At 47.3% G+C, this 27,650-nt stretch overlaps 1 protein-coding gene across 1 annotated transcript in view; it reads right to left on the bottom strand.

The window, feature by feature from the left end:
• Positions 1-3,711: 3,711 nt before the first annotated feature.
• Positions 3,712-27,650, bottom strand: part of rspo2 (R-spondin 2) — a 47,556-nt gene continuing 23,617 nt past the window's right edge. The window contains exons 3-5 of the mRNA XM_084471414.1: positions 23,026-23,169; positions 21,992-22,180; positions 3,712-3,870 (exon numbers count right to left, since the gene is read on the bottom strand). Of these exons, the coding sequence (XP_084327540.1) occupies positions 3,746-3,870; positions 21,992-22,180; positions 23,026-23,169 (458 nt within the window). The 3' untranslated portion in view covers positions 3,712-3,745. The remainder of the gene's footprint in view (positions 3,871-21,991; positions 22,181-23,025; positions 23,170-27,650) is intronic.

Consider the following 27,650-nt stretch of genomic DNA (forward strand, 5'->3'; position numbering starts at 1 on the left):
GGAAGAGGAAGAGACTGCTCTACATACGAAGTTGAGGAAGAGGAATTAACTCCTCTACATACGAGGGTGAGGAAGATGAGGAGACCTCTACATACGGTGGTGAGGAAGAGGAAGATACCTCATAAGGTGGTGAGGAAGAGACCTCGCTATATGAGGTTGGTGAGGAAGACGAAGGGACCTCATAAGCTTGTGAGGAAAATGAAGAGACCTTGCTACATGATGGTGGTGAGGAAGATGAAGAGACCTCTCTCCGTGAGGGGGTGAGGAAGAGGAAGAGAGCTCACTACAGGGGGTGGTGAGGAAGGGAAGGAGGGCCCTCTGATGCTGATGTCCTCAGGGGCCAGTCCTAATCGCATTACCTGTATGATCCATATACCTTAGGCCTTATGCACCATAACATCCTGTTTTTAACACTCAGAGATGACTATCGTTGATCCATAGAGCTGCAGCAGCAGCGCCAAGGCCGCTTCCTGTGTGTGGTTCCACTTGTCGGGCCTTTGAAGCCTTCTTTAATAATAGGACCCAACAGAACTAATGAAAACACTCCCTGTCAGATTACAAGAGTGCTTCAGTCTCAGCCACCACAACACACACACATTAAACACACATGCACACACGGGCGGGCACACATACGCTCAGACACACATTCATAAGGACAGACGGACACACACACACACACACACACACACACACACACACACACACACACACACACATACATTATCACGGACAGACAGACAGACACACACACACACACACACACACACACACACACACACACATACATTCACATGGACACACACACACACACGCACACACACACACACACACACACACACACACACATGCACACACACACACACACACACACACACACACACACACACACACACACACACACACACACACACGCAGAAGTGGTTTAGAGAAGTAGCACACAGGGGACAGCAGCTCTCTCTGATGTGCAAGTGAATGCAGATCCACCAAGGGACATTCACATGTACCACACACGCTCTTCCAATTCAAAACATCCCTGATGGATCAACACTAGAAAATACGAGAGGAAGAAGCCAAAGAATTAGATGCTGCCAACATATTTAGTTTTTTGAGGTTATACTTTCTCATTCAGTGCTGCTCCGTCGTGCCTCGTGTTTCAGTTTTGCTGGTGGTCTTCCTTTTTTATAATGAATCCACTTCAGTGCAGTTCCTCATCTTAAACCTCGAGTTTTAATCCTCTGAGTCTGGAACGGTGATAGTCTGGCCCAGGGGATGACATCTGTGGGTCGTTCATTAACTCGTAACCAGCAGCAGATGGAACCAAGCAATGACTCTCTACATGTAGCCATGCCTTCCTTCTATGAAAAACATTGTTGTTGTTTTTTTTCTTTTTTGCTGTTGTCTTGTTCCAGTTACAAGCTGGCTGGCTGGCTGGCTGGCTGGCTGGCTTGCTGGACGGTTGACTGGCTGACTGGCTGGCTGGCTACATGTATCCCAGGGAGGATTGAAGTCACTAGCACAGTGTCTGAGATGATCCATGACACACCCGAGTGTAACCCAGCATCGGTCGTAAACTGTGGAAAATAGATTTCCTCCATATCTATAGAGCGTCTCTGGGAAGCCCCAGTCACCAGATAGAGAGAAAGAGAGAGAGAGAGAGAGAGAGAGAGAGAGAGAGAGAGTGTGAGTGTGTGAGAGTGTGGGGTGTGTCAGTGGTGTCGATCTCCCTATGGAAATATCATGTGTGCTTTCGGAGAATTACTAGTGACATGAATGTTGTGGTCTGCTTCTCCTAGGATGATATATGTGACACAATATGATTCATTTGCTACTGTTCATTGATACACTGTCTGGCAGAATTGGTCGCAGTATTTTTAAGAGAGAATGATTATACGGAGTGAATCTCAAGCCAACCCTGACCTCAACTTCGATTGAAACAATTTCCCATCTGGCACGTTCTGGATATAGTGCGAATAAAGATTTTTTTTAAGGTGTATTTATTGTAATGTTTTGGTGGATCATAAAAGTGTGCCGTGTTTCACGTTAAGGGGGAACAATAGGTGTGAGGTGTAATAACCGCTGCCGGGAGACAAATAAAAGAAGTCATTCAAGATACAGTCACATGAAATGTATTTTAATAAAACACCATGTACACATATGCAGTCCTATGACCATATAGTTGCTGGAGCCTGATTATTAAACCTAGGGTACATTTAACAAATCATTATTGTTTTGTTGTTTTTTTCCAACATGTTGAAATCAGTAGGCAGTCAAATGAGAATTGAGAATTCAAATGAGAAAATGACACTGTTTGGCATGACAAAACAAAAACATCCACTTGTTAAAGATATGTGAATTGGTATACGGAATTCCTAATAATATTTCAGCATATAAGAGTAACAGCATGAGGCATAGATTTCCGATGAACACAAAAAGTAAAAAATAGAATTAATAAATAAATCAAATATATACCATATAAATGTAATAGCTATGTGGAGGCTATGTTTATTATTTTATTTTAATTTTTTTCAATCTGAAGCTTAATATTACAACCCTTGAACTCTAAAACATTTAGGACAATGAATGAGTCAATACTGAAAATACAGTAATACGTTTATAATTAGATAAACTATATACACAGGAGTGTGTGTTGCCATGCGGAACCAACAACTAAATTTCTTTTTTTTATTTATCGACACTATACAGTTAGAGCATGAAGCGGTCTGAACGTAAACAGTTTGTGCTGAGAATAAAATACTGCAACTATGCATGATTTTTCCTTTACTCTTGAAAATGTACATACAGATAAAGGCCATACAGGGGAAACACTCCGTCCCGACGAGAGGGGAGCGGTACACAGGCGTTGGGATAGCTTTGTCATAAATACAGAAAAAAGTCTCTTTTTAGTTCAAGATGTAAATAATGTGTCCATCAGCATCGTTCTTTTTTTTTACGAGAGCCAAAAGCTCTCTCTTTCACACTCTATCTCTCTCTCCATCTTTGCCGTCCCTCCGTCCTTTATGTTCATCCACCCCTCTGCTTCTCCTCTCCTCGCTGTTCGTCAAGCACTTGCTCCTTGTTTTCATTGTCCCACGACAGTTTATACAGCTTGTGCGCTCCTTCGCTAGCGTCGCAAAACCGAGAACACCTTCCGTTGCGCCTCTCCTCCGTCCTTTTGGGGCATCCCTCCGGCGCCTCTCTCTGGGTATTAGTTCTTTGGTCTTCCGTTTCCGTGGAGATGAGATGATGATGTGTCGCGTGTGGTGGGGGAGACGGATGGGTCCGTCACTAATGGGTGTCACTGTTAACAGGGTCACGAGTCGAAGGTCTGCAAAGGGGGTGCATGGGAGGGGGAGGGGTTGATTGGACTGCTTTGATTGGTCAGAAATGCACGCGTTATATCAGAGGGGTGGGGGGGGGGGCAGTAAGGAGGCGCGGTGGACACCATCGTTGAGTATTAGTTTCTTAATTGATTGTGTGTGTGTGTGTGGGGGGGGGGGTCTCAATGCGTGTGTGCGTGTGTTTGATTGTACCCCGCCCTACAACCGAGCAGGCAGGAGTTGTGTGGACACAGCGTGTGGGTGTGTGTGTGTCTGTGTGTGTGTGTGTGTGTGTGTGTAAGTGGGCGTTTGGAGTTGAGGGATTCAGAGTGGGCAGAGTCTGTTCCTTTGGGACGTGTGTGTGTGTGTGTAGAGCAGCGGTGGCGGCGGTGGCTAGCAGCGTGGCGTTGGGCTGTGTTGCGTGGCACTCAGTCCCGGTGGCCGGAGCGCACCGAGGCCAGGTGGTCGCTGTGCTGGTTCTGAGCCCGGAACCGGAGCTTCTGCTTGGTGTTCTTCTTCTTTGGTTCTTTGGTCCGGTGTTTCCCCGATCCCCCTAGAGGAAGACAACAGAAACAATGGTTACATTCAAATGTGCCCATTTGGCTGTTATTTGTGACATATCACAAAAGGGTGCATGACTTCCCTCCAATTCGGGTAAAAACACCAAAAAGTATCCTGAAGGGTTTGTCAAGGGATCCTGATGACTGTTGGGCGACCTCCCCTAGCCCCGCCCACTCACCGTTTTGTTGAAAATCTCTAAAGAGGGCTTTGTGAGGTGTCATCGGACTCAACTCAGAGCAGCCAATGGGCTCACTCCGAACCAGGCCCGCTTCTATCAAATATACACATTCATCCTAACTGAAAGGTTCTCACGGGGCCATTTTACCTTCTTAATGTTACAACTAATCTCCTTGGCTGCGTGTACTTTGACACACAGGGAGGACTGTCTTTTCTTTTTAACACCATCTCAATGTTTTTGTAAGCAGTACTGAGTTAATAAAGCAGGGTTAGACAAAAAAAAAACATTAATAACTTGTGTTTATAAGGTCTGCCTCCCGAAGGTTAATAAATCCCAGGTTTATGTGGGGCGAGTGAAGCATGCTGGGAAAAAAACGTGTGCTCATGGAACCTTGTGTGGTGAAGGCTGTGCAGCTCTGGGCTCTCAATGACGGAGAAAATGTTGACTACTGAACCACAGGGCAACAATCTGGCTGCCAAACAAATAAGATAACGGTGTGTGTGTGTGTCTATGCATTTGTGTTTTTCTGTGTGTGTGTGTGTGTGTGTGTGTGTGTGTGTGTGTGTGTGCGTGAGTGTGTGTATGTGAGTATGTCTTTGTTTCTGCATTTCTGTGAGTTAGTGAGTGAGTGAGTGAGTGAGTGAGTGAATGTGTGTGTGTGTGTGTGTGTGCGTGCATGCGTGTGTATGTGTGTATGTGTGTGTTTGTTCATGAATGCGTGTGTGAGTGTATGCTTGTGTGTGTGTGTGTGTGTGTGTGTGTGTGTGTGTTTGAGAGTGTGTGTATCAGACGAATGGGTGTGAAAAGCAGTGAGTGTAAGGGAATTTAAAGGGAAAGTCGTTCTAATGGGGGGAAAAAGCGGGGTAAGGGTTGGATGATGAGATGCTATCTGGATCCCAACACTCAGCCACAGCAATGAGCCACGGTCCACTGAGCGGGAAAAACGCTGCATAAAACCAGGTCTCAACTCTAGGTCTCAAGCAAACCACTTTTAAGTCGTATTATTACACTTGCTCCCAGGAACAGAAAGGTAACATAGTGTAATATGTGGCATTATCTCTAATTGGCTTCTCATATGTACTGGCAGACCCGAAGTGGATAAAAAAATAACGAATGGCCCATTTGCTATCCCGAACTGTAAAATACTTTAGAAAAGTGTGGACATGCATGAGAAAACAAGATATTGCTCTATTAAAGGCATTTCTCAATGAGTATGGCCGATGCATACACACATCAAACCATGCCCCAGCCATTTCCTGCAATTACTTCAACGTTGGCATTTAAAGTCACATGGCCATTCTAAGGCCGTTGCATTTCATGCACACAGATCTCAGGCGAGCCATGGTAACCTAAAGAAATACTGCAGTTCGAAACAAGGATTTACCTAGCACTTTGGTCCAAAACGTATTGAGCGAACGTGTGCACAGTAAATATCTTGCAGGATGAACCGCAGGATCGTGTGTCCATGATGAAGTTCAACGCTGTGTTTCCTGTGGATCTCATGACTAATTGCAATCTCAAAAGGCCGTTTTCATTCGGCATCTGCTGCACTCCATAAACATTGGCCTGGGTGCAATCAATTCAAGATGCATTACATTTGACTGCAATGAAGCCCGTGAACGGAGGTTCATAATCTCACTCCATTAAGGACTTTGCGGGCCCTCATGGAACGTATCAGGACACTTTGACCGAGAAACATGGCATGTTCTTCCAAACCATGGCAAGGGGGTAAAGGTTAAAAGATAGCTTTGAAGGCTAGTTCTGAACATGGCAGTACGATGCTATAATTCAAACCACTGACAAGACTACTGGGACCAGAGGCACACTCACACTGTAGCACTGTAGAATCGGAAAGAAAATCCAATCCTTAAATTCAGATTACAGATGAAACTGTTTTGAGTTTACAGACAATGCCCTATAGTTATAGGCTTACTTCTGCTAAGTACAAGCTGTTGCATATGCATGTTAGGCACTGTCAAGCAAAACAGTGCTAAACCATTACAAATCTCATAGAGCTAAGGACAGCTGGGTTTCATTAGACTAGTGTTTTAGAAGTGCTTGCTACTTCCCAGTCTTTATTTGATTCTACTCTAGAAGGGCAATGGATTCTGGGTAGTGTGTTTGTCCCATGCTGTTTGAAACAACAATGAGAAATTGCACCTTGTAAACCAAAGATAAAAAAGAAAACGTTGCCTACTTCTTAGCACTACCATGTTTGATTTGATTCTGTGTGGACTCGTGTCGTCCGAATATGATCCAGCATCATCATCATCATCATCATCATCATCATCATCATCATAAAATAGCTGATATGTGTTGACGGCCACTGCTGAAGTTTGAGAACCATAAGCGTGTGGTAATTCAATAGAATCCCAGGCTAATTCTATCAAACTATATTTGATAAGCACATAAGTTCTCCGCGCTGACAGCTAGAGGGCAACCAATACCAACACAGTGAAATGCCCACCGCTGTGGAGATGGGCTATCATGCCTTGTCAAGAACAGCTTTTCAGCCTTTCTTTTGGGGCACAATGCGCTTGGAACCAGCCAAGCTTTCATCGTCTCATATTTACGACCAATGTAATCACTTAAGCTGATTACCCGGGGTTGCACGGAGGAAACAGTTTCATTTGCCTGGAAAGAAATGATTAAGTCATCTCAATAGCTTTCAAAACCAGGAACAAATTCATAAATCTAAGAGCATGTAAAGACAATTCTGTTTTTGGAAGCCACAGTACGGTTCAAATCTGTTTGGTCTTTTATGAATGTCATTATTGGCACAGTAAAAATTGAATTAAAGTCTGAGACTTTACAGGGTTACAAATATGTTACCCTATTTTATACTGGTGTTCCGTCTTGGCTGCCCCTGATATAACTTCGGCAGTCCTTGATTTAAAATGTTTCATTTTCCTTTGTAGATACAATCATCTTCTGCCAAAATGGGTTTGCACTGGAAGTCCCATAAACAAACAAACAGAAATACTTCACGCAAATTAAACTGTTTTGTATTTCTGAATCAGAACCAGGGCCTGCTGTTGGATAATTGTTTCATGTGTGTGTGTGAGTACATCTGTATATGTGCGTGTATTTGTGTGAGGGAAAGAATGCATCTGTGTATATATTTGTGTGTCTGTGTGCGTGTCCATTGTTTTAGTGATGTGTTTGCGTGCATAAGTGTATGCCGATGTCCAGTAACACAATGCTGACTATATTTAAGCAGTGGATGCTGATACGTTGGAAATAGTTTGACTGCAGCACGCAACAGGAGATTGTTATCGCGACAGTGAGGTATGCACAGTGAGGTATGCACAGACATATCATATTATTAGAAAATCGCTCCAGGACAATATCTTCTTGCGGGATGGCAATATGACCACTCGCCTTATTGATGCACTCCAATGTATCCAATCCTCGCTCAGAGAGGGGAAAAGGCCAAAGCCAGCACTCGAGAAATGAAACTCAACTCTAACAAATGTATTCTGTCACGTTAAAAAAACATGTTTTCCTTCCCCACGTCTCCAAGAGAAACTTTATTCATCTTGAGAAACGACATCCTTAAGGCGCTAGGGAGAGCGAGAGAGAGAGAGAGAGAGAGAGAGAGAGAGAGAAAGAGAGAGAGAGAGAGAGAGAGAGGTGGTCAAGCTTTGTGTTTGGATTGGCCCACTGCCCCTTTTCCTTCTGTGTGTGTCTACACATGTAAACCTATAATCAGCTGGGCCGTGACCTGGCCGAAGAGGAGCGAAACACCCCCGCCCCGCCCGCACGGACAAGTGACTTCATCCGCTAACAGCTGCGGCGGCAGGGCTGGAATCGACGGGCCTAATCTTATCTCCATTGCTCGCGGTCTGGGAGAAATCGATGGATGACCTCGAGGAGGCATTAAGACGTACGGTAAATGGGGCTCCTGCGCTCGGGAGAAACCTCTCCCTGCACTCTCCAGTTACTGCATCGCTCTGCGAGACGCCTGCGACCTCAGCCTGTCAATTAATAACTTTTATAGAAGGGCGGGAGCGGGGGGAACGGCCCCAGGCAAAACAATTTGGAAGATTTAGACTGACTTAAATAAGGTGAAGCTAGATATTATTCAGGTTGATTTTTTTGGAGAATGTGCGTTTTTTCCGTAAACAGGCCCAAGAAAGAGCGGAGGCCATCATTTGTAAAGGGAAGGAGAGAAGTACTGGCGCCGGAGAGATTTGATTTCAGTGGCAGAAATTGGATTAGCAGCCATTAAGGGCCTGCTCACACATACATTTATAATGCTGTGGAGGGAAAACGGGTCTAAGGGCCCGGCCAGTGCTCTGCTTAACTTAAACGCTGACTAACTCCTTCGCTCGAGAGGGATAGGAGTCCTCCGACAATGCTTTGTGCCGCCGATTAATGCAGTTTGTTTTGTTTAACAGTGCACCGTCCCCCATGGCCTGACCTTATTTCACCCTATTTCCGGTTCAGACTCGTACGAGTCGCCCTTCACCGTCACTGTGACCTCCTTACGTCCTGGGCGTTGGTCGAACCCCAGCTAGTGTTTGATGTTGTTGCTGCGTTAGCTAATGCCATCGCTAATACTTATTATTATTAATAATAATAATAATAATAATAATAATAATAATAATAATAATAATAATAATTTGAAGGAGTGGTTGAGGAAAGTTAGAGCAAATGTAACTACAATTGGAGAGAGTGAGGGAGAGGCGAGAATTGGAGGCGAGAGAGAGAGCGAAAGAGAGCGAGATAGAGTGCGAGAGAGAGAGCGAAAGAGAGCAAGAGAGAGAGAGAGCGAAAGAGAGAGAGAGAGAAAGAGCGTGCGCGCGAGAGAGAAAAGGCACAAAGATAAACTGAAATAATAATGTGTGTCTCTGCTGTGACGAAGGAAAAACTAAACATAAGAGCCGTTTGAATGAAGTGCACCTTGCCAGCGACCTGACAAGAGGCTCTCTGCACAGCGTCACCGGGCCGTAACAAGGTTACTCTGGACGATGCTCTCTCTCGTTCACTCACTTTCGTTTTTCCTTCCTTTCCCTCTCCTTTTCCCCATGCTCTGCTTACTATCACAAGGCTACTTAGCCGGCGGTGATTGGAAACACATGGATCCAGGCTTATAAAAGATAATGTTTAGGATTAGCTCGCTCATTATTTCCTCATCTGCAGACTAGTCGGGAGGATCCTGCACGGAGATCACAAAACAAGTTAGTCCAGCGCTTCACCTCTTCTGAAGGCGGCCACTTCGCTGACAAAGTCCAAGCATTGCCCCCCCGCCCTCGCCGCCCCAACCCCTCCACCGGACCAAGCGGATAAAAGACGAGCAGATGAATCACCACTGGCTAAACACGCATGGCCGACCCTCTGATTCATTTTGCCGATGGTCGTCGGAGACAAGTGCACCGTTTTTTCCTTCCCCAGTCAGTCACACCTCCCAGGCAACCTGTCCGCCCTGGATGAGGGATGAGCCCCACGCAGGACGGTCACAGTGCTGCTCAGCTGCAGTCTACACGTCTTCATGGTTCACCATCAGCCCATCCATTGTCAACGTTTCCAAAGCAGGGCCAATCCATCTGAGGAAGTTAAAGTGCATATATTTCCCCCAAAAAATTGCATCATGTTCGATTGGATGAAGTATTCCCTGACCAGGGAAGATGGTGTATGCCCTCCGGGAAAAGTTACAGTCACAAATCCTCCAGCTCCCCCTCAAGCAACACTGCAATACAGCCACACTTCTGCCGGGATGAAGGGCCCCGATGTCGTGGTGGGGTTGGGGTCGGGGGTGTGGAGGGGGGGGGGACCAGAAGGAACTGATTTAGAAATCAAAACAACAAAAAGGCGAGCGGGGCCAAGTCCTCTCTACCAACACAAGTTAAACGGAGGAGAGGGGAGGAGGGGTGAGGTGGGGGAGGCGGTGGAATAATAACGGAGTCCTATCTCCGGCATGTTGGCTTGGTTTAAAGCGATGGTGTCATGGAGGTTGCGTCAGGCACGTTGACTAGCTGCTGCTGAAGCCGCTGCCGGGTCTGATGGTGCGCTGGAAAACCACAGGAGACAGAGAGAGAGAGAGAGAGAGAGAGAGAGAGAGAGAGAGAGAGAGAGAGAGAGAGAGAGAGAGAGATGAAGAGAGAGCGAGGGATAGAGAGAAAGAAAGATGAAGAGAGAGAGTGGGAGAGAGAGAAGGATGAAGAGAGCTAGATGGAGAGAGAAAGAGAGAGAGAAAGAGAGAGAGAGAGAAAGAGTGAAAGAAAGATGAAGAGAGAGAGAATGGGAGAGAGAGAGGGATGAAGAGAGAGAGAGAGAGAGAGAGAGAGAGAGAGAGAGAGACCCTCTGCTGTGGTCAGCTATCTCTGTGTCCCGACTCACCAACACATCTGGGCCTGAATACATGGAGCTTTCTTCCTCGTCCCCTCTGGGCTCTCTGGGCGAATGGGGGATAATTAGCCTTTGTTGACTTTAATGAATGGCTTAATGTTTTCTTGCATTTCAGGATAAGCAAAGAAAAAAAGAAAGCATGAAGCTTATCGTAGCGTCGGGGATGGGGGGGGGGGGTGGGGGGTTAGGGTAGGGGTTAGGGTTCCTAGAGAGGGGTTTCTTGTTGTCGTGCCTGACGCAACAATGCTGCTTTCTGGTGGGCGGTGCATGGGGGTGTAGTGGTTGTGTGTGTACGTGCACGCAGCAGCGACGTGGGCCAGGGTATCTACAGAGTGCCTCCACATGCTGGTCCCAAGGAGGAGGAGGGGGTGGAGGGAAACGGGAGCACGGATCACATGAAAGCCCTCACAAGCAGGAAACAATGAAATAATACACATTTAGTAATGTGCCTGGAAAAGCGACGGCAGATTTGTGGCAGATTGAGAGGTCTCGTGAGAATCGAGTTAGGACTGAGGCCGAGGTGTTTGTGTTTGGGATTCATTTTGTCATTAAGTTGTTTATGTGAAATCGAATAGAAAAAAAACACGGGCACACTTTGATCCGTCTAATGGATTTCATTATGTCCTGATATAAGCAAAGAAGTGGCCGGAGTTTACGATGTGGCTCTTTCATTGAGCTAGTGAAATGATTTATATGTAACAGACAAGAGCTCTTCTTAAGCGACTCTGATATGCTGAGCTCCTTCTATCCTTGTTTATACTGGATCCCCGGTTATAGCCACGCGGGTTCATTATCATCGCTTTCCAATAGAAACTATACAAGCTAATAAAAGTTCCTGGGCAGTATCATTAAATAGGTGAACTTTTACACAGTCTACCTTTTCCGTCTTTAAATCAGCCTTGGAATCCTGTGTTCCTCAGCACAGAGAACTCCATCAATCCCCCCCACGGAGGATTAACAGTAGACTTTTACAGCCATTGTCACACAGTCACATGACCACAAAGACACATTACACTATGTGAGTATATTTCAGATATATACATTTTTCAATTCAAAATGTGTAAGGAAAATATTTTCCAAAGTCAACTAATGTTTGCTGACTTGATTTCCAAACCTGGTTCTCCAGGAATGACAGCTAAAGTCAGCCCCGCTCCAAAGTAACAAAAAAAAAAAGCAGTTGAAAAGCACCTTCGGCCAAAACAGGAAACAAGAGGAAATTGTCGGGTGTATTTGGTTCTTTATATCTCATTTCTCCACATAAGTCCGTTCATCCTTCTGCTGCCCGGCGAGAAAAACACCAGGAGGAAATCCCCGCCATGTCTGGACTCGGCACAGCGCGGTCCCAAAATGGCATCAGACTCTAACAAGCAGGGAGCCAGGCTAAGTCGCCCTGGCTTAGATGCCGCCGTGGATCACGCCGCAATCCCCCCGCGACCAGGGCTGGTGATGAGGGAATCAACCCACCCCGGGTACCGGGGGGAGTGCTTTTGTTTTCTTTGATCAGTTCGCTAATTCCCACAAAGTAAAGGCACTGCTGCTGCACCCCCCACCCACCCCAAACCCCCCCCATCCCACGCCCCAACACCCCCCACCCCCCATCCCCCGTCCCCCGTCTCCACCGACAATACAAACCTTGAAAGGTTTAACAGGTCCGGCTCCAAATATGTTTTGATAAAAATAGTCCGGCCGCATCACAGAGTTAGGTGAAGGAAAAAAAAGCAGGTTGGGCGGGGGGGTGGGGGGTGGGGGGAGGGGAGGAGGTTGGGGTGTTTGATGTGTTCGTATCGGGCTCTAGTTCCACAGCAGCGAGAGAGAGAGCGAGAGAGAGAGAGAGAGAGAGAGAGAGAGAGAGAGAGAGAGAGAGAGAGAGAGTCCGACCTTAACCAGGAAGCGGCTGATCTCCTGTCCCTGAGGCCTGCGGTGCCTCCGACACTTGTCATACGGCCAGGGGGGACGGGGGGACGGGGGGGCCGGGGGGGGGCCGGACAGCTGAGCGGCTCTGACAGTGGATCCCATCAGAGACACGAGACACTCATCAGAGACACCAGCAGACGTGCGGAGCCACTGGTGTGGCTCCGTGCGTCTGCTGGTGTCTCTGGTGAGAACTGTTGTCGGAGCCGCGCTGGGCCTTCCTGGGCCAGCCGGCAGGGCTCATCCAATCCTGTCAATAATCCCGGCTCTCACTTACCAAAACACAAACAGCAGGCCCCCGCCTCGGCATATGGCATAGATCTTCTTGTTGTTTTTAGCTGTGTTTGATTACAGTGTAATTTGGGGGTCTCACCTCAGCGGGGAGAGGTTTGTGTATATGAGAGGGCAGCAACATCTGTACGAGAAGGGGGCCAAGGTAAGGAAAGATGGATCAAATTAGAGGGATGCGTCCCTGGGAGCCCACGGAGCAGGCCCAAGGGAACGTGCGGATCATCGATTCGTGTCTATGAAGTGAGGCCTTTTGTTTTACGCCCGGAATCGATACAGCGCCAGAGTATCGGTTTGAAATTTCGATATTGTTTTCTAAAAACTGCCTTTATAAAAAAAAGCACTAATGGCCCTTAAAGTGGTCACAGTCTTCAAAGACATTTAAGGTCAAGGTTTCTTTATCTGTATGTAGAAATAGAAGAAAATGCTTTGAAAACAACTTGGGCTTTTAGATTCCGAGGGGCTGCTCACCGACGTCTGTTTCGTTCAGGAACAGAGATTGCTAAGCGGTGACGTCACCGGCACTACTGAATGTTGAGTACAGTACAAACTCCAGAGGTCTGCCCTAACCTCTACTTAAGCCAATACAAATGGTTTGTTGGAAGTCCACGGCTCCCTGTATTTGTCTATGTCAGGTCTGTCTCTCTCTCTCTCTCTCTCACCATCCCCCCACACACACACAAACACATACACAATCAGAGATACAATTGTTGTGTCTAAGTGTACAGGAGAGGCAGGAGGGGAGAGGAGAGGAGAGGACAGAGGAGTGGAGAGAAGGGTGAAGAGAGATAGGTTTGAAATGGAGTGGAGAGGACTGGAGAAGAGAAGAGAGGGGGTGGGGGTAGACGATGGGTAGACAAGAGGAGGGGAGAAGAGGCAAGATGAGGGTAGAGAGGCTTCTGGTGGTTGAGCCAGTGCAACTGTGCACCAGATGTTCTCAGCCTTCACCCATCCTCCTCTTCCTCCTCCTCCTCTTGTCCTTGCATCATTTTCTCCTCAAGCCCGCATTCTCAAAAAGGGGGGGCGGACATGGCTCATGCCACACTCCCTTCAAAACAATGTGTGCCACGCGACCAACAGCCCGAAAACTACCTGTGTGTGTGTGTGTGTGTGTGTGTGTGTGTGTGTACAGGAACGCAGCCTACACAATATGACATTAGACAGATGAGGACCACTAAGCAAAGTCATTTGAGCTCAGAACAGGAAAAGCAAAGGGAAGGGAAGTGGAAAACTGGGAAGCAGAGAGTAGATAATGTGGCAACCGCCTGTGAGGTCTGCTTTATTGTTTGTCAGTGTGTGTTTCATGTTTCTCACACTCTCTACCAATGCATCTGTGCACGTGTGCGTGCACATGTATGTGTGTGTGTGTGTGTGTGTGTGTGTGTGTGTGTGTGTGAGTGTGTGCGTGCGTGCAGATGAAAGCATGTGAAGCCCACTGCAGGAGTGCTGGCAGCACTCCTGGGCTGGAGGTCTGGCAGACCTTAAGAATGTTTGAGACAGAGGGACACACACACACACACACACACACACACACACACACACACACACACACAATCACATGTGGACACACACACACACACACACACGGTGGAGTGAAGGAGGGCCATGGTGGGATTTGACCGTAGCCTCTCAGACTGGTCTGAGGTTATCTAAACACTGAGTGAGAAGATCACGAAACAGAGAAGGGGGGTGGGGGGGGGCTCGAAACAGCTCATCACTACTGGACCTGCACCCTGTTAAAGGAGAACCGCTGTGAAAACCCAATATGTGGTAGAATGAAAACACTGGCAGGGAAAGATTCCATGGAACTCATTTTTATGGTCCTTACTGTGCTATGCCATGTGCAGTACTTCAGTGTGTGTGTGTGTGTGTGTGTGTGTGTGTGGGTGTGTTGGTGTGTGTGTTGGTGTGTGTGTCGGAGGATGGTAAACAGCCTCTTGCCCTCTCCTCCTCCCCCTCCTCCTCCACCACCCTATCCGCCCACTCCAGCTTGCTACCACTTTGTTTGTTAGTGTAGGTCTGCTTTTAATGGGGGTGTTGATATGTCTGTCCATATGCTTTGTTTCCCGTGCCGGAAATTAACACCAGCCAGCACAGTGCAACGCAGCTCCTACTGTACAACGTCACAATGTGAGGAATCTAAAATGTTTTCAGCGCGCCGTCTCATACACCGATTTATAAACCAGGCCTGTGTTCAATAATATTTCAGTATTGAGACAACACAATTGTTACCATACTTCTTTCCGGGGGGATCAAATCACTGACAAATAGAGCGTTCATTCAAATATAGCGTGGCTACGCATGTCTGCCAAGAGAGCAGTTTGATAAAACTGCAAATCAAAGTGGGCCCACGATCGAGGGAACCACTTACACACCCCCCCTCTCTCCCCTCTTCATCTTTCCTGCTTGGAAGAGACCAGATGATAATAACGTAGAACTTGAAGCTCCAGTGAGCACTGCTGACCCCTCTCCTCCACCCGCCACCAGCACCAGTATCACCAGCACCAGCACCCACCCCCTCCACACCCACAGGCTTTGAAAAGTCCTCTGCCGGGCTTATGCCTCATGCCTGTGGTATGACGATGGATTCTCCATATAAACGCCAGCCTGGATAATGGGGTGTTTCAAATATTGCTCTCCAAAAGACAGTTGCTACCAAAATGACAGCAGCTCTATTTATTTTGGTCAGGGAGCTAAGGGCTCTTATTGTGGAGATAATCACATCCCCTTCTCTCTTCTTAGGCTTCCTCCTCTGGACTTCTTTCACTCTTTCTGTTTTTATTATATTTTATTTTAATTTATTCTTTCTTTCCTTCTTCTTTCTTTCCTTCTTCTTCTCCTTCTTTTTATTTATTCCCTTCATTCTTTCCATCTTTCTACTTTTCATTATTCCTTCATTTACTTTCCCTCAGTAAAGAAGTGTATCGTGGAGAAGTAGACTGCACAGCTAAAGGCAGCAGTTACTCAGAAATATGACCACCAACTGTTTGGTTGGAATCCTCTTACGAAAGCGCTGGTGCTCATCAATGTATTCAGAGCCTTCACCTCAGATGATCAATATCCGCTGGGTCAGGAAAAGAGGAAGAGTACTCCAAAGAGCAAGCCAAATAGAGGACGGTGATAGCTGAAACAAGGAATCTGTTCATTTGTGAGTGGGACCGCAGTGGTGCGACCATAACTGTTGTTGGCCTGTGGATACCCAGGGCCTGGCCAAGTCAATGACAGGTTGATGCGTCTTTCCTTTTCACCCATGTTTCCCTCACATGTTCATACTTCATCATTACACCACAGTGCAGTGTGAAACTTCCAGAGATCCACTTTATCGTTTTTGCGTTAGAGTTTAGGTCAAATGAAATAGGTTGCATATGCAACCATACTGGGACATACAATTTTCTAACACATGATGCTGGAGAGCTTTCCCTTTGAAAGATACAATCACACATGGAGGCATGTCCCCCACTTCATTAAGGGGGAACATGGAGGAGTAGGAGAGGGGGGCCCAGGATAGAGCAGAGCTCCGAGGAGGTCATAGTGCTCTTGAGGCTCTCGGAGCAGCTACTGTGTCGGCCCCTACAGAGCCGGGCCCTATTAAATGAAGATTAGGCCCCGGTCGGCCCCCGTCACAACACGCTGCAGCGTGAGCCACGCATAATCACTCCGACAGAGAGGCAGCCAATTAGTGGCTCTTTCCCTGTCCTGGGAAAACGCTTCTCACACCACTCCCGCTGGCGGGACCTGATCCGGATTGTCCACGATATTACCTCGGATGCCAAGGATCATGGGTAATCTCCGGCCCCCATTCCATTCCAGCAGAAATCAGGAGAAGGCGGGGAAGGGGCTTGTCATCCACAAATCAAATCAGCTGCAGGGGCCTTAACAAAAAAAAGCTCTAGACTACCCTCAAAGAGTGCTTGGGAAGCATTAATCGGAAGGGTTAAATACAGAAAATACATAAAAAGAAGAAAAAAAAGGATGAAATAGAAGCGATGCGATGGACTGTTGCGGAGTGCTAGTTTAGAGAGTTTAGAGTTTAGAGCAGTGGCACGAGTACAGCACGAGGGCAGTTCTCTCCGGCGGTTTGGCTTGGAGGAGCTGAGCCATGATTGCCGCTGTTGAAACATAAGGAGAATTCTTCACGGCGGGAGGATGGGGTTTAGCAGAGTCAGATGAAAGTGTCTGAGTCTGGATGAAAAAAAGGAAAAGAACACTGGCCTGATGTCCATATCAAAAAGTCATACAGAAAATGTGCATGGATGTGTGTTCAAATGTTCAAATACGAGACAGGCCCACGGGATTGTGCCGTTTTGGTGCAACTTTACACTCAAACACTTGCAAGAGAGCAACATAAAGCTCTTGCAACAGTGGCAATAAACACTTGTGTCTTTTGTCTCACTAAAAGCATACAAAATCCCTTCTATAAAAAAAACAACAACTCCCCTTTAAGACCTCCATCCAACACTCGAGCAAGGGGGGGTGGTTGAGCTTCCTCCAGAGAGGATTTGAAGCAATCAACGTCCTCTGCACATTGTTTCACAGGAGCAGATGGCTGCCAGACACTAAGGGCAAGAGGGTCCACGGCGCAGTGGGTTCACCACAGAACCATACTTACTTCATAGCCGTCCTGGCCTGCCGCCTGATGGTCAGCCCTTCCTCCGGCTCTCACAACCCCGTCCCCCGGAGAGCTGGGCTCAATCTGGGCTCACTCTACCCTGGCTACAGGTGGTCTCTGCTACGCACATGCAGACCTAATGAGACATTGTTGTGTATCGCCGTAATGACAAATATTGTCAATGGTCTAGCTGGATGGTTGAACACACACAGCAGAAGGACATTCCCTCCAACCCGTACAGACGTAAACATACCGACACGCACACGCACACAGACACTGTAATTATGAGGTATTAATGGTGGTGAGAGTCAAGTGCTTTGGGCCGGCGCGGAGACAGATAAGTGTAGTATTAATGATGAGATGAAGGACCATGGCCTCAGATGAGCCCTACACAAGAGTGGGTTACTCTGGTTACACAAATGGGCGATCGATAGTCCCGCAACGGCTCCGGGCTCTCTCCCAGCACAGGTACATAATACAATGACCAAGGATAATGATTTGACTCCATACTCTCTCTCTCTCTCTCTCTCTCTCTCTCTCTCTCTCTCTCTCTCTCTCGCTCTCTCTCCCTCACATCTATGCTCTCTCTCTTATTTATTGTTCTATCTCCCTCCCTCTCATTTCTCTCTGGAATTTTCTTCTACTCCCCATGTCTGGTTTCTCTTTCGTTCTCCATATGGTTACCATGGCACCCTGGATTGTTTACCAGTTCTGTTCATTTCCTAGACAAAAAGACAAGCGAGAGTCACTGAAAAGTCATGTCTGCTCCCTACAACAGACGCTTGTGTTAAGAATATGAAAGCCGATTTACAACCGGTAGAAAATTAGCGGTAGCTTTCCAATGGCTTGTTTGCATTGGACCTTACTCTCTCTACATGTCCCAAATCTGGGATTTCAGTAAGTAGGTGTTTTGAGAGCTTTAACATTTTAAGTCAATTACACAACATCTAATATCACTGACATTGTAGAACCAGCTGTTTTTTATTTGTTTTGCTTTTGGTTGTGCAAGTGTGTGAGAGGGAACAAAAAATACAAAGACAGAGAGACAAAGATTGAGAGAGAGAGAGAGAGAGAGAGAGAGAGAGAGAGAGAGAGAGAGAGAGAGAGAGAGAGAGAGAGAGAAGAGAGAGAGAGAGAGAAATAAAAATTAATGACTAGGGGAAAGAGACAAAATAGAGTGACAGGAGAGATGATGTGAGATAAAATCAACAGCCAGACCTACGAGAGAATATATAATTGAACAGTGGAGATGAACTTTGCCTTATCTGTTTGTAATTCAACCAAATCATATTGATTGACAGGAGCTGCAGAGAGAAACCTCAGAGGTAAGGACTTAATAGCATCAAAATTAGGGAGGCTTTGTGCAGACAGCTCTCAGTACTGAAGACTGAAACTGAATCTGAACAAAGGACAGGCCAGCTCAATGGACTGGCACCTTCGCTAACAAGGACATTAAAAACAACTTCCTTATTCCACGAGCGGCCGAGGTGGTGAGGGCTTTTTGGCGGGGTGGAAACACCATCTTCAGGATATCAGTACTTCATACCCAGGTTAAGAAGAGCCAAACGGTCCCAGCAGTGGGCTCAAGAACAATATCAACGCCGGACGGCGTGTTGCACGGAACGCATCAGACATGGTCTTTCAGGATACTGGCACTCAATATCCTGGATCCCTGTGCTTCAAACCGATACTTGATACGCGTTAAGAGTAACGAAGGAGTCCCAGCGGTGGGATCGGCGATATACTCAGCGTTCCTGCTGGACGATGTGTAGCACGGAACGCATCAGACACGGTTTGTGTGGCTCACAGTGTTTATCGCGAAGAATGCTTTCGCCTCTTGACATGATCTGGGCTTAACATCCTCTCCTCATTTATGTTGTGCCCGGGGATTAGCTCCTGGCAGACAGACACCAGGGCAGATAGATGCTGTCCGTATGCATCGGAGGGGAGGAGGGGGTTAAGCCGAGAGACGCGGCCCCATACAGGATGACCCGTTGTCGTTTTAATACAAAGAAACGCCAGTGTTTAGTGCACATGGGGTTAGGGTTGGTTGACTTGCCATAAATAGTCCAGAGTGGCCCCTGCCCCCTCCACACCGCCCCTACTCCCCTCTCTACTTCCTGTCTGTATTTAATCTAAAGCGTCTTTACGGTCTGCAGTTACATAATCCAATGTTTATCTTAAATACTGGTGTCTGGTGTCCGACTGGAATATACACTACAAATGTGAAAGGTCATGCATTGGTTTTCTTCTAGTGAACGCTGTACGACTCAAGTTACAAGATTTATTAATGTGTTGCAAACTAATTAAAATTGTATTGAATACAAATATTTTATTATTAATACTTTTGAGAAATTATACATATTCATGAATGGATTTAGTCCATAATCAATATAGTCTCTCTACTCATAGCTGCACACTTTGCACACTTTTTTCGGTGTTGAGATGTTTCTTCATCGCATAACATTTTGGCTCCAATGCATCCTGATTGGTTCATGGTTCATAATTCCTGCATAACAAGCCACTTTTCATTGGAACACACCATCAACGCGGTGTCCGTCCGGATCCCGGACACCTGAATACAGAGAAGGCCTCTGCTGCCTGTCCTCCCTTTCGGGTCTCTATTTGTTATTGCACACCGGCAGAGATTATTTTTACAACGTTGGTTGCTCTGACTTTCATTGCAAATGAGCTGGAACGATGGGGTGCTTCACTTAGCTCTCTCAGCCTCGCTATCCCGCTCAACCTCAACGGCTCACATTTATTATAGCCTATTTATTTGAACAGTCGAGTGTACCATTTCACGGGCTTTTGCCGCTCCGGGATTCCGGTCTCACCGGGTTTAACAGTGCAGTGCCACGGTCAGAAATGTACCTTTATTAAATAGGCCGCAACAACACACAGGTCTAAAGAGACTTAAACGGTGACGGCCACACATGCAGTCTGACACTTTAACACACAGGTTTTAACTGTTCGAATGAGACCTCTGATACTCTTGACCACACATAACTCAGCCGTGCAAACAGTTAAAAAGACCGAAGCACAGAAAAAACGCTATTGTCGCGTCGGCGGAGAAACAGAGACCAGCGAAGGTGAACACGGGGGAAGCCGTAGTTGTTGTTGTTCTTAAAATCACACAGCGGCGCGACGGTTTCCAACCACATCTCCATTCCACCTAAGCATCAATCAATCGTAATCGTAAAGACCTACGGATTCTCCGTCAATGACAATGTACTAAAGATTGCCCGGATGGTGGCAGCAATACAAGATTTGTATTGGGAATTCAGAAAAAAAGGTAATTTCATGTATATAAAAAGGTCAGGCCAAGGCACAGGAAGAGGTGGGCGTCAAGTGGGACCGCTGTCCTGGGTGGGGGAGAATTTTCCTCCAAAACAGGACAGGGTTCAGGGAAATAAATGTGCTGTAGAATCACAGTTTCCAGCCCAGAAAGCCCTGCATCTCTTGTTATGGCTGAAATACGAGAGGCCATCGTGGTTTATTTCAAGTTTATTTACTCTTACCGCTCCACTAAAGTGACACTTAGATTCGACACCAAAATGTGCCTTTCATATTCTTTCCTCTTAAGCAAAGCATAATTTTTTAGTTTTTGTCTCAGAGCTGGAATAACTGCTTCCTAAATTGGAAAAAATAAACACTTAAACAGTAAGTCAGTCCTAATCCACAGTTTATGAGAGACGTAAAAGCATTATTAAGGGAAAAAACATTTCACGTTTATGAGCACTGGAGTGTGAATCGAGACGTGTTTGGATGAGCTGGAAAAAAGAAAACGGATTACCTTATGAAAAAAAATATTTCCTTAGCTGTATTTACACAAAAAATATTTCCAGATTTGACTTCTCATTTAATGGCTGACATACATGCTGTGTGCACCGCAAATAACTTTCAAATTGACGAGAGGAAACAGAGACTGCCATTGAGGAAACCTGCAGTCCCTACTTTGAAGAATTCCACTGAGGAGGGAGAAGAGATGAGAGGAGAGAGAAAAATATACCCCCCAAAAAAATCTGGCTTGAATAGGCCCGCCATGGAAAAATACTGATATTTGATGCATATTAAAAAAAAACAGAGTGCACCTCTAACCTACACTTAAAAAAAGATGCTTGAAAAGGTTTCAGGGACACATGGGTGTTATCCTTTTTGTTGTTTCCATCATTTCTGTTTTTCTTTCTGTGTGTGTGGGAGTCTGTGACGGGGAGGGGGAGGTGCATGTGTGATTACACAAGACAGGTGGTTCCCTGAGAGACTTCATTACTCCCTGGAGATAAGTAGGCTGGTTTCTTCAGCACTATCCACTAGAGCACCGTAACCTTTAAAGAGCGACCGTTTGGCTGCATTCAGGATATATCTGTGTTGTGTATGTGTGTGCATGTGTGTGTGAAATGGGACTAGGGGTGTCTTTCCTGAATTTCCCCTAGGGATCAATAAAGTTACTATCTATCTATCTGTGTGTGTGTGTGTGTGTGTGTGTGTGTGTGTGTGTGTGTGTGTGAGTGTGTCTGTCTGTTTGTCTGTGTCTGTGTGTGTTTGTGTGTGTATGTGTATGTTTGTGTGTGTGTCTGTCTGTATTTTTGATGTGGCTGGCGGTTTGTCTCTGAGTGAGTGTGTGTGTATGTGTGTGTGTATGTGTGAGGGGCTGCGGGTTTGTCTGTGTGTGTATGTGTATGTGTGTGTGTGTGTGTGTGTGTGTGTGTGTGTGTGTGTGTGTGTGTGGGAGGGGGGGGGCTCTAGGGGATTGTCCAAACTCTTATTGCGTACCTCTTCTGCAGTGCCTGGCGGCCATTTTGCACCTCCTGGACTCGGCGATGGTGGGACAGGGTATCGTGTCCTTGGGCGGCTTCTTCACGATATGCCGCGTCCGGGTCTCCAGACCCCACTTAAAGCCACACGTTTTGTTTCCCCTTCTGCAGGATCCCCACTCACTCCACTGGCCCACCTCGCAACCCTCTGAGAGAGAGACACAGAGAAAGAGAGAGAGAGACAGATATAAAGAGTGAAATTGAGAGACAGAAATAAAATAATATAGGGAATGAGAGAGAGTCAGAAATAAGATATCAATATAGATATATAGAAAGAGTGTGAGAGAGATAGAGAGACAAAGAGAGAGATGGTGAGGGAATGAGAGAGAGGGCCAGACATAATTAGTGAGAGAGAGACAGAAAGAGAATAATATAGAGAATGAGAGAGAGGCAGAGGCAGAATTAGAGTGTGAGAGAAAGAGAGAGACAAATAGAGATAGAGGGCAAGACATAATGAGTGAGATAGAGTGACAGACAGAGAGGATAACAGAGAGACAGGTAGATAGGGACAATGAAGAGATAGAAAGAGAGACAGGAAAAACAGCACAGTTCCTTGAATCCCCAGCGAAGTGAGCGTTGTGTCGTGCACCGGGGGGGGCAGGGGCAGGTTTAGAGAGAACTCTGGGTCAAACTTTACTATAGGGGCCAAGGAACTTTACCACAGGGGCACTTAAACAGCATGTTGTGTGGTCCATTCGGTTATTGGGACACAAACAAGTAAGCCCTTCTATACATTCTCCACAGGTTTAACCCTGCGTGTATGCCAAGGAGCTCAACGATGCAGATTTGATCTATATTACTATATATATATATTACTCTCTTTGTCTCTCTATCTCACTCTTTATGTCTGTCTGTCTGTCTGTCTCTGTCTCTCTCTCTTTTTCTGTCACTTTCTCTGTCTCTCTCTCTCTCTCTCTTTCTGTCTGTCTGTATACATACACATGTTTTGTGCTGGCGGTGTGTACACTCCTCCACTCAGACGGGTCCACCTACCTCCACACTCCATGGTCTCCTCTATGGGGGCGAAGCCCTCCGGGCACTTGTCAAAGCAGTGCCCTTTGTGTAGGTAGAACCCTAACTTGCACTTGGTGCAGAAGTCTTTGCTGAAACAGGACTCGCAGTTCTCGATCCTGCACCCTGGGGAAAGAGTTGGGGGGGGGGGGGAGAGAGGGAGAGCGAATCAGTACACAGCACTCATCTGGAGTTGATCGAGGGGGGGATGCAGAGGGGTTTTGGGGGGAAAAGGGGGGTTCTTGAAAGGATTATACCGTCCGTTTCTTTCCCTGAACACGGGGGGGGGGGGGGGGGGGGGGGGGGGGGAGAGAGGGGGGAGAAGGAAAGAAGAGAAGAAAGAAGGTTTGGGAAAGCTGTTGATTCCCTGCGAATCCTCCCTCTCTGAAGGTGTGTTGTGTTTCTGCAAACATGTTGCCCCGGAGGTGTTTGGTCCTCGGCCTGACCGTGCTTCCTGTACGTGTTGGCGGGCATCAGGAAGGGAACAGCGTGGAGGTGCACCAGGCACAACGCTGGGGAAGCACTACCTCATGCTGACCTCCTTCAGCCGCCGCCGCCGCCGTTTACTTCCAAGAAAAAGTCTGCTCCGGGAACGCCGGGGGTTCACCCGTTCTCAGAGTATGATGTTCTCCGACTGGGAGACTCCCCTCCTCCCCCTCGGTGACCTGGTGTCTGTTAGTGCTCCTTAAACACTGTTCTGTGTCTCTGCCTCTCTCTCACACACTCTCTCTCTCTCTCTCTCTCTCTCTCTCTCTCTCTCTCAAACTCGCTCACACTCTCTCTCTGTCCGTCTCTTTCTCTGTCTCTCACTAACACTATCTCTTTCTCACACACTCTCTCTCACACACTCGCTCTCTCTCTCTCACACACACACTTTCTTTCCCGCTCTCTCTCTCTATCTCACGCTCTCTCTCACACACACATAGACCCACTATATCTTCCTCTCTTTCTCACACAAACTCTGCCTCCCTTCTTTTCTCACTCTCTCTCTCACCCTCTCTGTTTCTCTCTCTATTGGGAACCGAATCAAACATAATTCAATATGTTGGTCCCGGAGTAGCTAATTGAAAGTTGAACTAAAAAGTCAGCATAATAATAAAATAATAATAAGGCATGGACAATTATATTTCAGAAAGGACTTAGTTGATTGAGCGGCTGAGGTTGAACGCATGCCCATTACAGGAACAGTACTTCAGGTCTTCAGAAAACTTCTTTTTGGGGACATAACAAGATCCCCAGCTTTAACTTCCCTGGAGTCTGCTGGGGATAAAGCTACAGCTCCAATGCCTGTGTGTGTTTCAAGACTTTGATGGTTGTGATTACTCAAAGTGTTACAACAAACAATTACTGCAGTAATGGTACGGAATTTGAATGGCATTCTATTTGTGTAACATTAGTAGAGAGTTTGGAAGGAACCATATATACAGTAGTTTATGGGTGGTTTGACTGGAGCCACAAGCCTGGATTTACACAGCATCCTTCCCACAGCATCTTATCAGCTTCTTGGAGCAGGGCATCCCATGGTAACTCTGTGTGGCTGTCAGCCATAAATATGATTGCATGTGTGTGGGTTTGCGCACTTGCATGTGAGTGTATATATGTGTGTGAGTGTGAATGTGTGTGTGTGTGTGTGTGTGTGTGTGCGCATACACAAGTTAAGAGAGGGTGATTGATTGTGGGAGCCCAGAATGCCGCCCCCCCACCTCCTCCCCTCCCTGCTGACATTAAGCCCCTCTCCCCTCCCCTGCACCACCTCTCTCCTCCCCTCCACCTCTCCCCTCCCCAAGACCCCCATCCCCTTGCCTCCCAGACCACCCCTTCTCCCCTCCACCTCTCCCCTCCCCTACGCTTCCCCCCCCTTCTCCCACGACACGCCCTGCCACACCACACGACCGGCGGCGTAGCGCGGCAGGGACAGGAGGGCCGGCCGGATGTGTCACCAAGCCGCTCTCTCTGCAAATAGCACGTCAGCTGGGGCCAAATTACAAGAACCCACACCGCTGAGGCCGCGTGCTGGCCCACATGATTAAAAAGGAGCCTCCCGGGGGCTGACTAATTTATGAATACGCTCCACAAAAGGAGGCCCTCCGATCCCAGTATCGGACAGCAGTGAGGTGTCGCCGTCAGTTAACTGTCGTCGACCTTGCTGTGAGGAGGTTGTGAGCACGACCCCAGGCACAGCACAGGTCTGGTGTGGTGGGGATAGCTGATAGTGGTGGGAGGGAGGGGTGTCTGCTTCTTCTCACAGGCTGAAAACCAACAACGGCATCAACAATCACAGCAGCATCACCAACGTACGGCCCGGAGGTGTCTCTGTGGCTACTGTGGGGTTGCTGGTTCTTCCCCGGGTCCCAGGGCAGAGCCTGCTTTCTGTGACCCTTGAAGAGCCCTGGGAAGGCAATGTTATCACCATCACGCCCCTTAATTACACCATCCCAGGGCTAACCGTCGGGCCTCCACCTCCTCCTCCTCCTCTTTGACATTCCACATAAACGATGGGGTCCCGTCCCCGCCTTACTTTTAACCCTAAAATATGGCCTCAGCCCACTCTGGTCTCACGCTTGCTCCAACCAGTCTAAACAAACGTTTTGGCACGCACGCACATGCACGCACATGCACTCACACACACACACACACACACACACACACACACACACACACACACACACACACACACACAAGCAAGTACACACACAAGCGAGGACCCACAGGCTCATTAACACACAAACCCACACCTAGAGCTGGTAATTTCCATCTGTGGCACAGCATTCTGTGTTTACCATATACAGAAGCCAAAGTAGTGCACAAGCACAACAACGTAAAGAAATAAGGGTTTGGCATAGCAACACAATGTAAAAAGTTTAAGCCTGACTGATTCCAAGTCTGTATATCATATTGTTGTACTGGGGAGCCTGCCAGTCGGATGATGCTTATTAAAAATCAAGTTTGCCAAGAAATATTAAAGCTCACACAACAAGGCAGGTTTTGAATTCCGCTACATAGCAATAATAATACTATTAATAGGAAATGAATACCATGTTCATGCACACAAGAGGCATAGCACATTGATATTTACACACACCGTCATGGCTTGGCTCCAACATATCCCCCGCGCTTATCTTGTTTTCTGATAAACAAGGATTTGCTTGTAGAATCACACAGCGCCGTGAGGATTTTGGCGCGGAATGCGCCCGACACATCAAGACGGGGGAGGGGAGGCCACACAACGACAGGATCTGCTCCGTCACCCGGACGTCCCACCACTCCTGCCTCTTCACTTTCTTTCCTTTGTTCCTCTGGGAAACCAGATCACTGGATCCGGGATCGCTTTTGATACACGTCAAGCCCGATGCAGGGAGCGGGCCAATAAATCACAGCGCTAATTCGAATGCACAGGCGGCCTTTTACCCTTCACACTTCTCATGCCTGTCACCACCTCCGCAACATTTAGTCCCCGAACTCAAAGAGAAACGGGGAGGAAGGAGCCGCAGAATGAGAACATCTGGCAGTACTCTTAGGCATTGGTTTGTTGTGCAATTTCCAGGTCCTGTCAATAAATATTACCTATCCAGTCGTGATGAATACCGTGAACACTACTTTTTGATTCATACTAGGAACACAAGATGACAGAGGAGCGGGCCTGCACAACGGGTGTGTGCTCGTGAGTTGTCTGGTTCCAGTGCTGGATGCTTTGGGGAGGCAAGGCTCCTGGGTCAAAAGTCATCAAAGAAGAAGACAAGGGTCTGGACTGATCACCAGTGCAGAGATACAGAACCAGCAACAGATTATCTTGGATGGGGTGGCAGGGGGGGGCAACATGACAGATGGAGCTGGATCTGTGAACTTAGAACTGGACACGATGGAAGTTCCCCCTCCGAAAGCTCAGCCAGCCACCCAGGCGGCCAACCCCAAAGGCCCCTCCATGTTACCGGCTCCACCTCTGCAGCACTATGAAGCAACCTCCAGCGGTAGAGGACAGGAAAAGGAAAAGGGGGGTAGCGGGTTCACATCTTGCGTGGGATTAACCTCTGGACCACCTTTAAAGGCTGCATAAGGTGCCTCTGGGAGACTAATGAGCGATAATGAGGTCATCAGATCCAACGGCCTGTGTTCCTGGGACTTAAACGCATTACTGCCATTATCCGCCCGTCCGGCTCTGTGCACAAGTAATACGATGATGAGGGAAATTCATATTGGAGAAAGACGCTCTGGCCTCACAAGGTAAACAACTGGGGTCCAGTGCTGCGAGAGGCCTCTGCATGCTGCACTCTGCCCGTATCACCAATGGAGATATTGAACCTATTGATTGTTTTTACCTCAACGTTTGACTCAGAGGTTTCTCATGGCTGGTGCATTTGGAGCTCAGAGATGATTGTCTCAAGTGTGTCACTCGTCATCTCCTCGAGCTCACTTGGCAGTAGCCTAACCCACCAATTTTATGGTGGGGGACACTCCAAAAGGCTTTTCCCCAGGCCAAACTCCAAACATTTCTTATTGAGCAGCCTGGCAGGACCCCCATGTAATCATCTCTTTAAAATCTATTTACAAAAAAATTGCATGCATGAGGAAGAATGCAAGATAATTTCTCTGAAAATAGATTATTATCG

The sequence above is a fragment of the Micromesistius poutassou genome (assembly GCF_964030765.1).
Source record: "Micromesistius poutassou genome assembly, chromosome: 8".
NCBI classification, from domain to species: domain Eukaryota; kingdom Metazoa; phylum Chordata; class Actinopteri; order Gadiformes; family Gadidae; genus Micromesistius; species Micromesistius poutassou.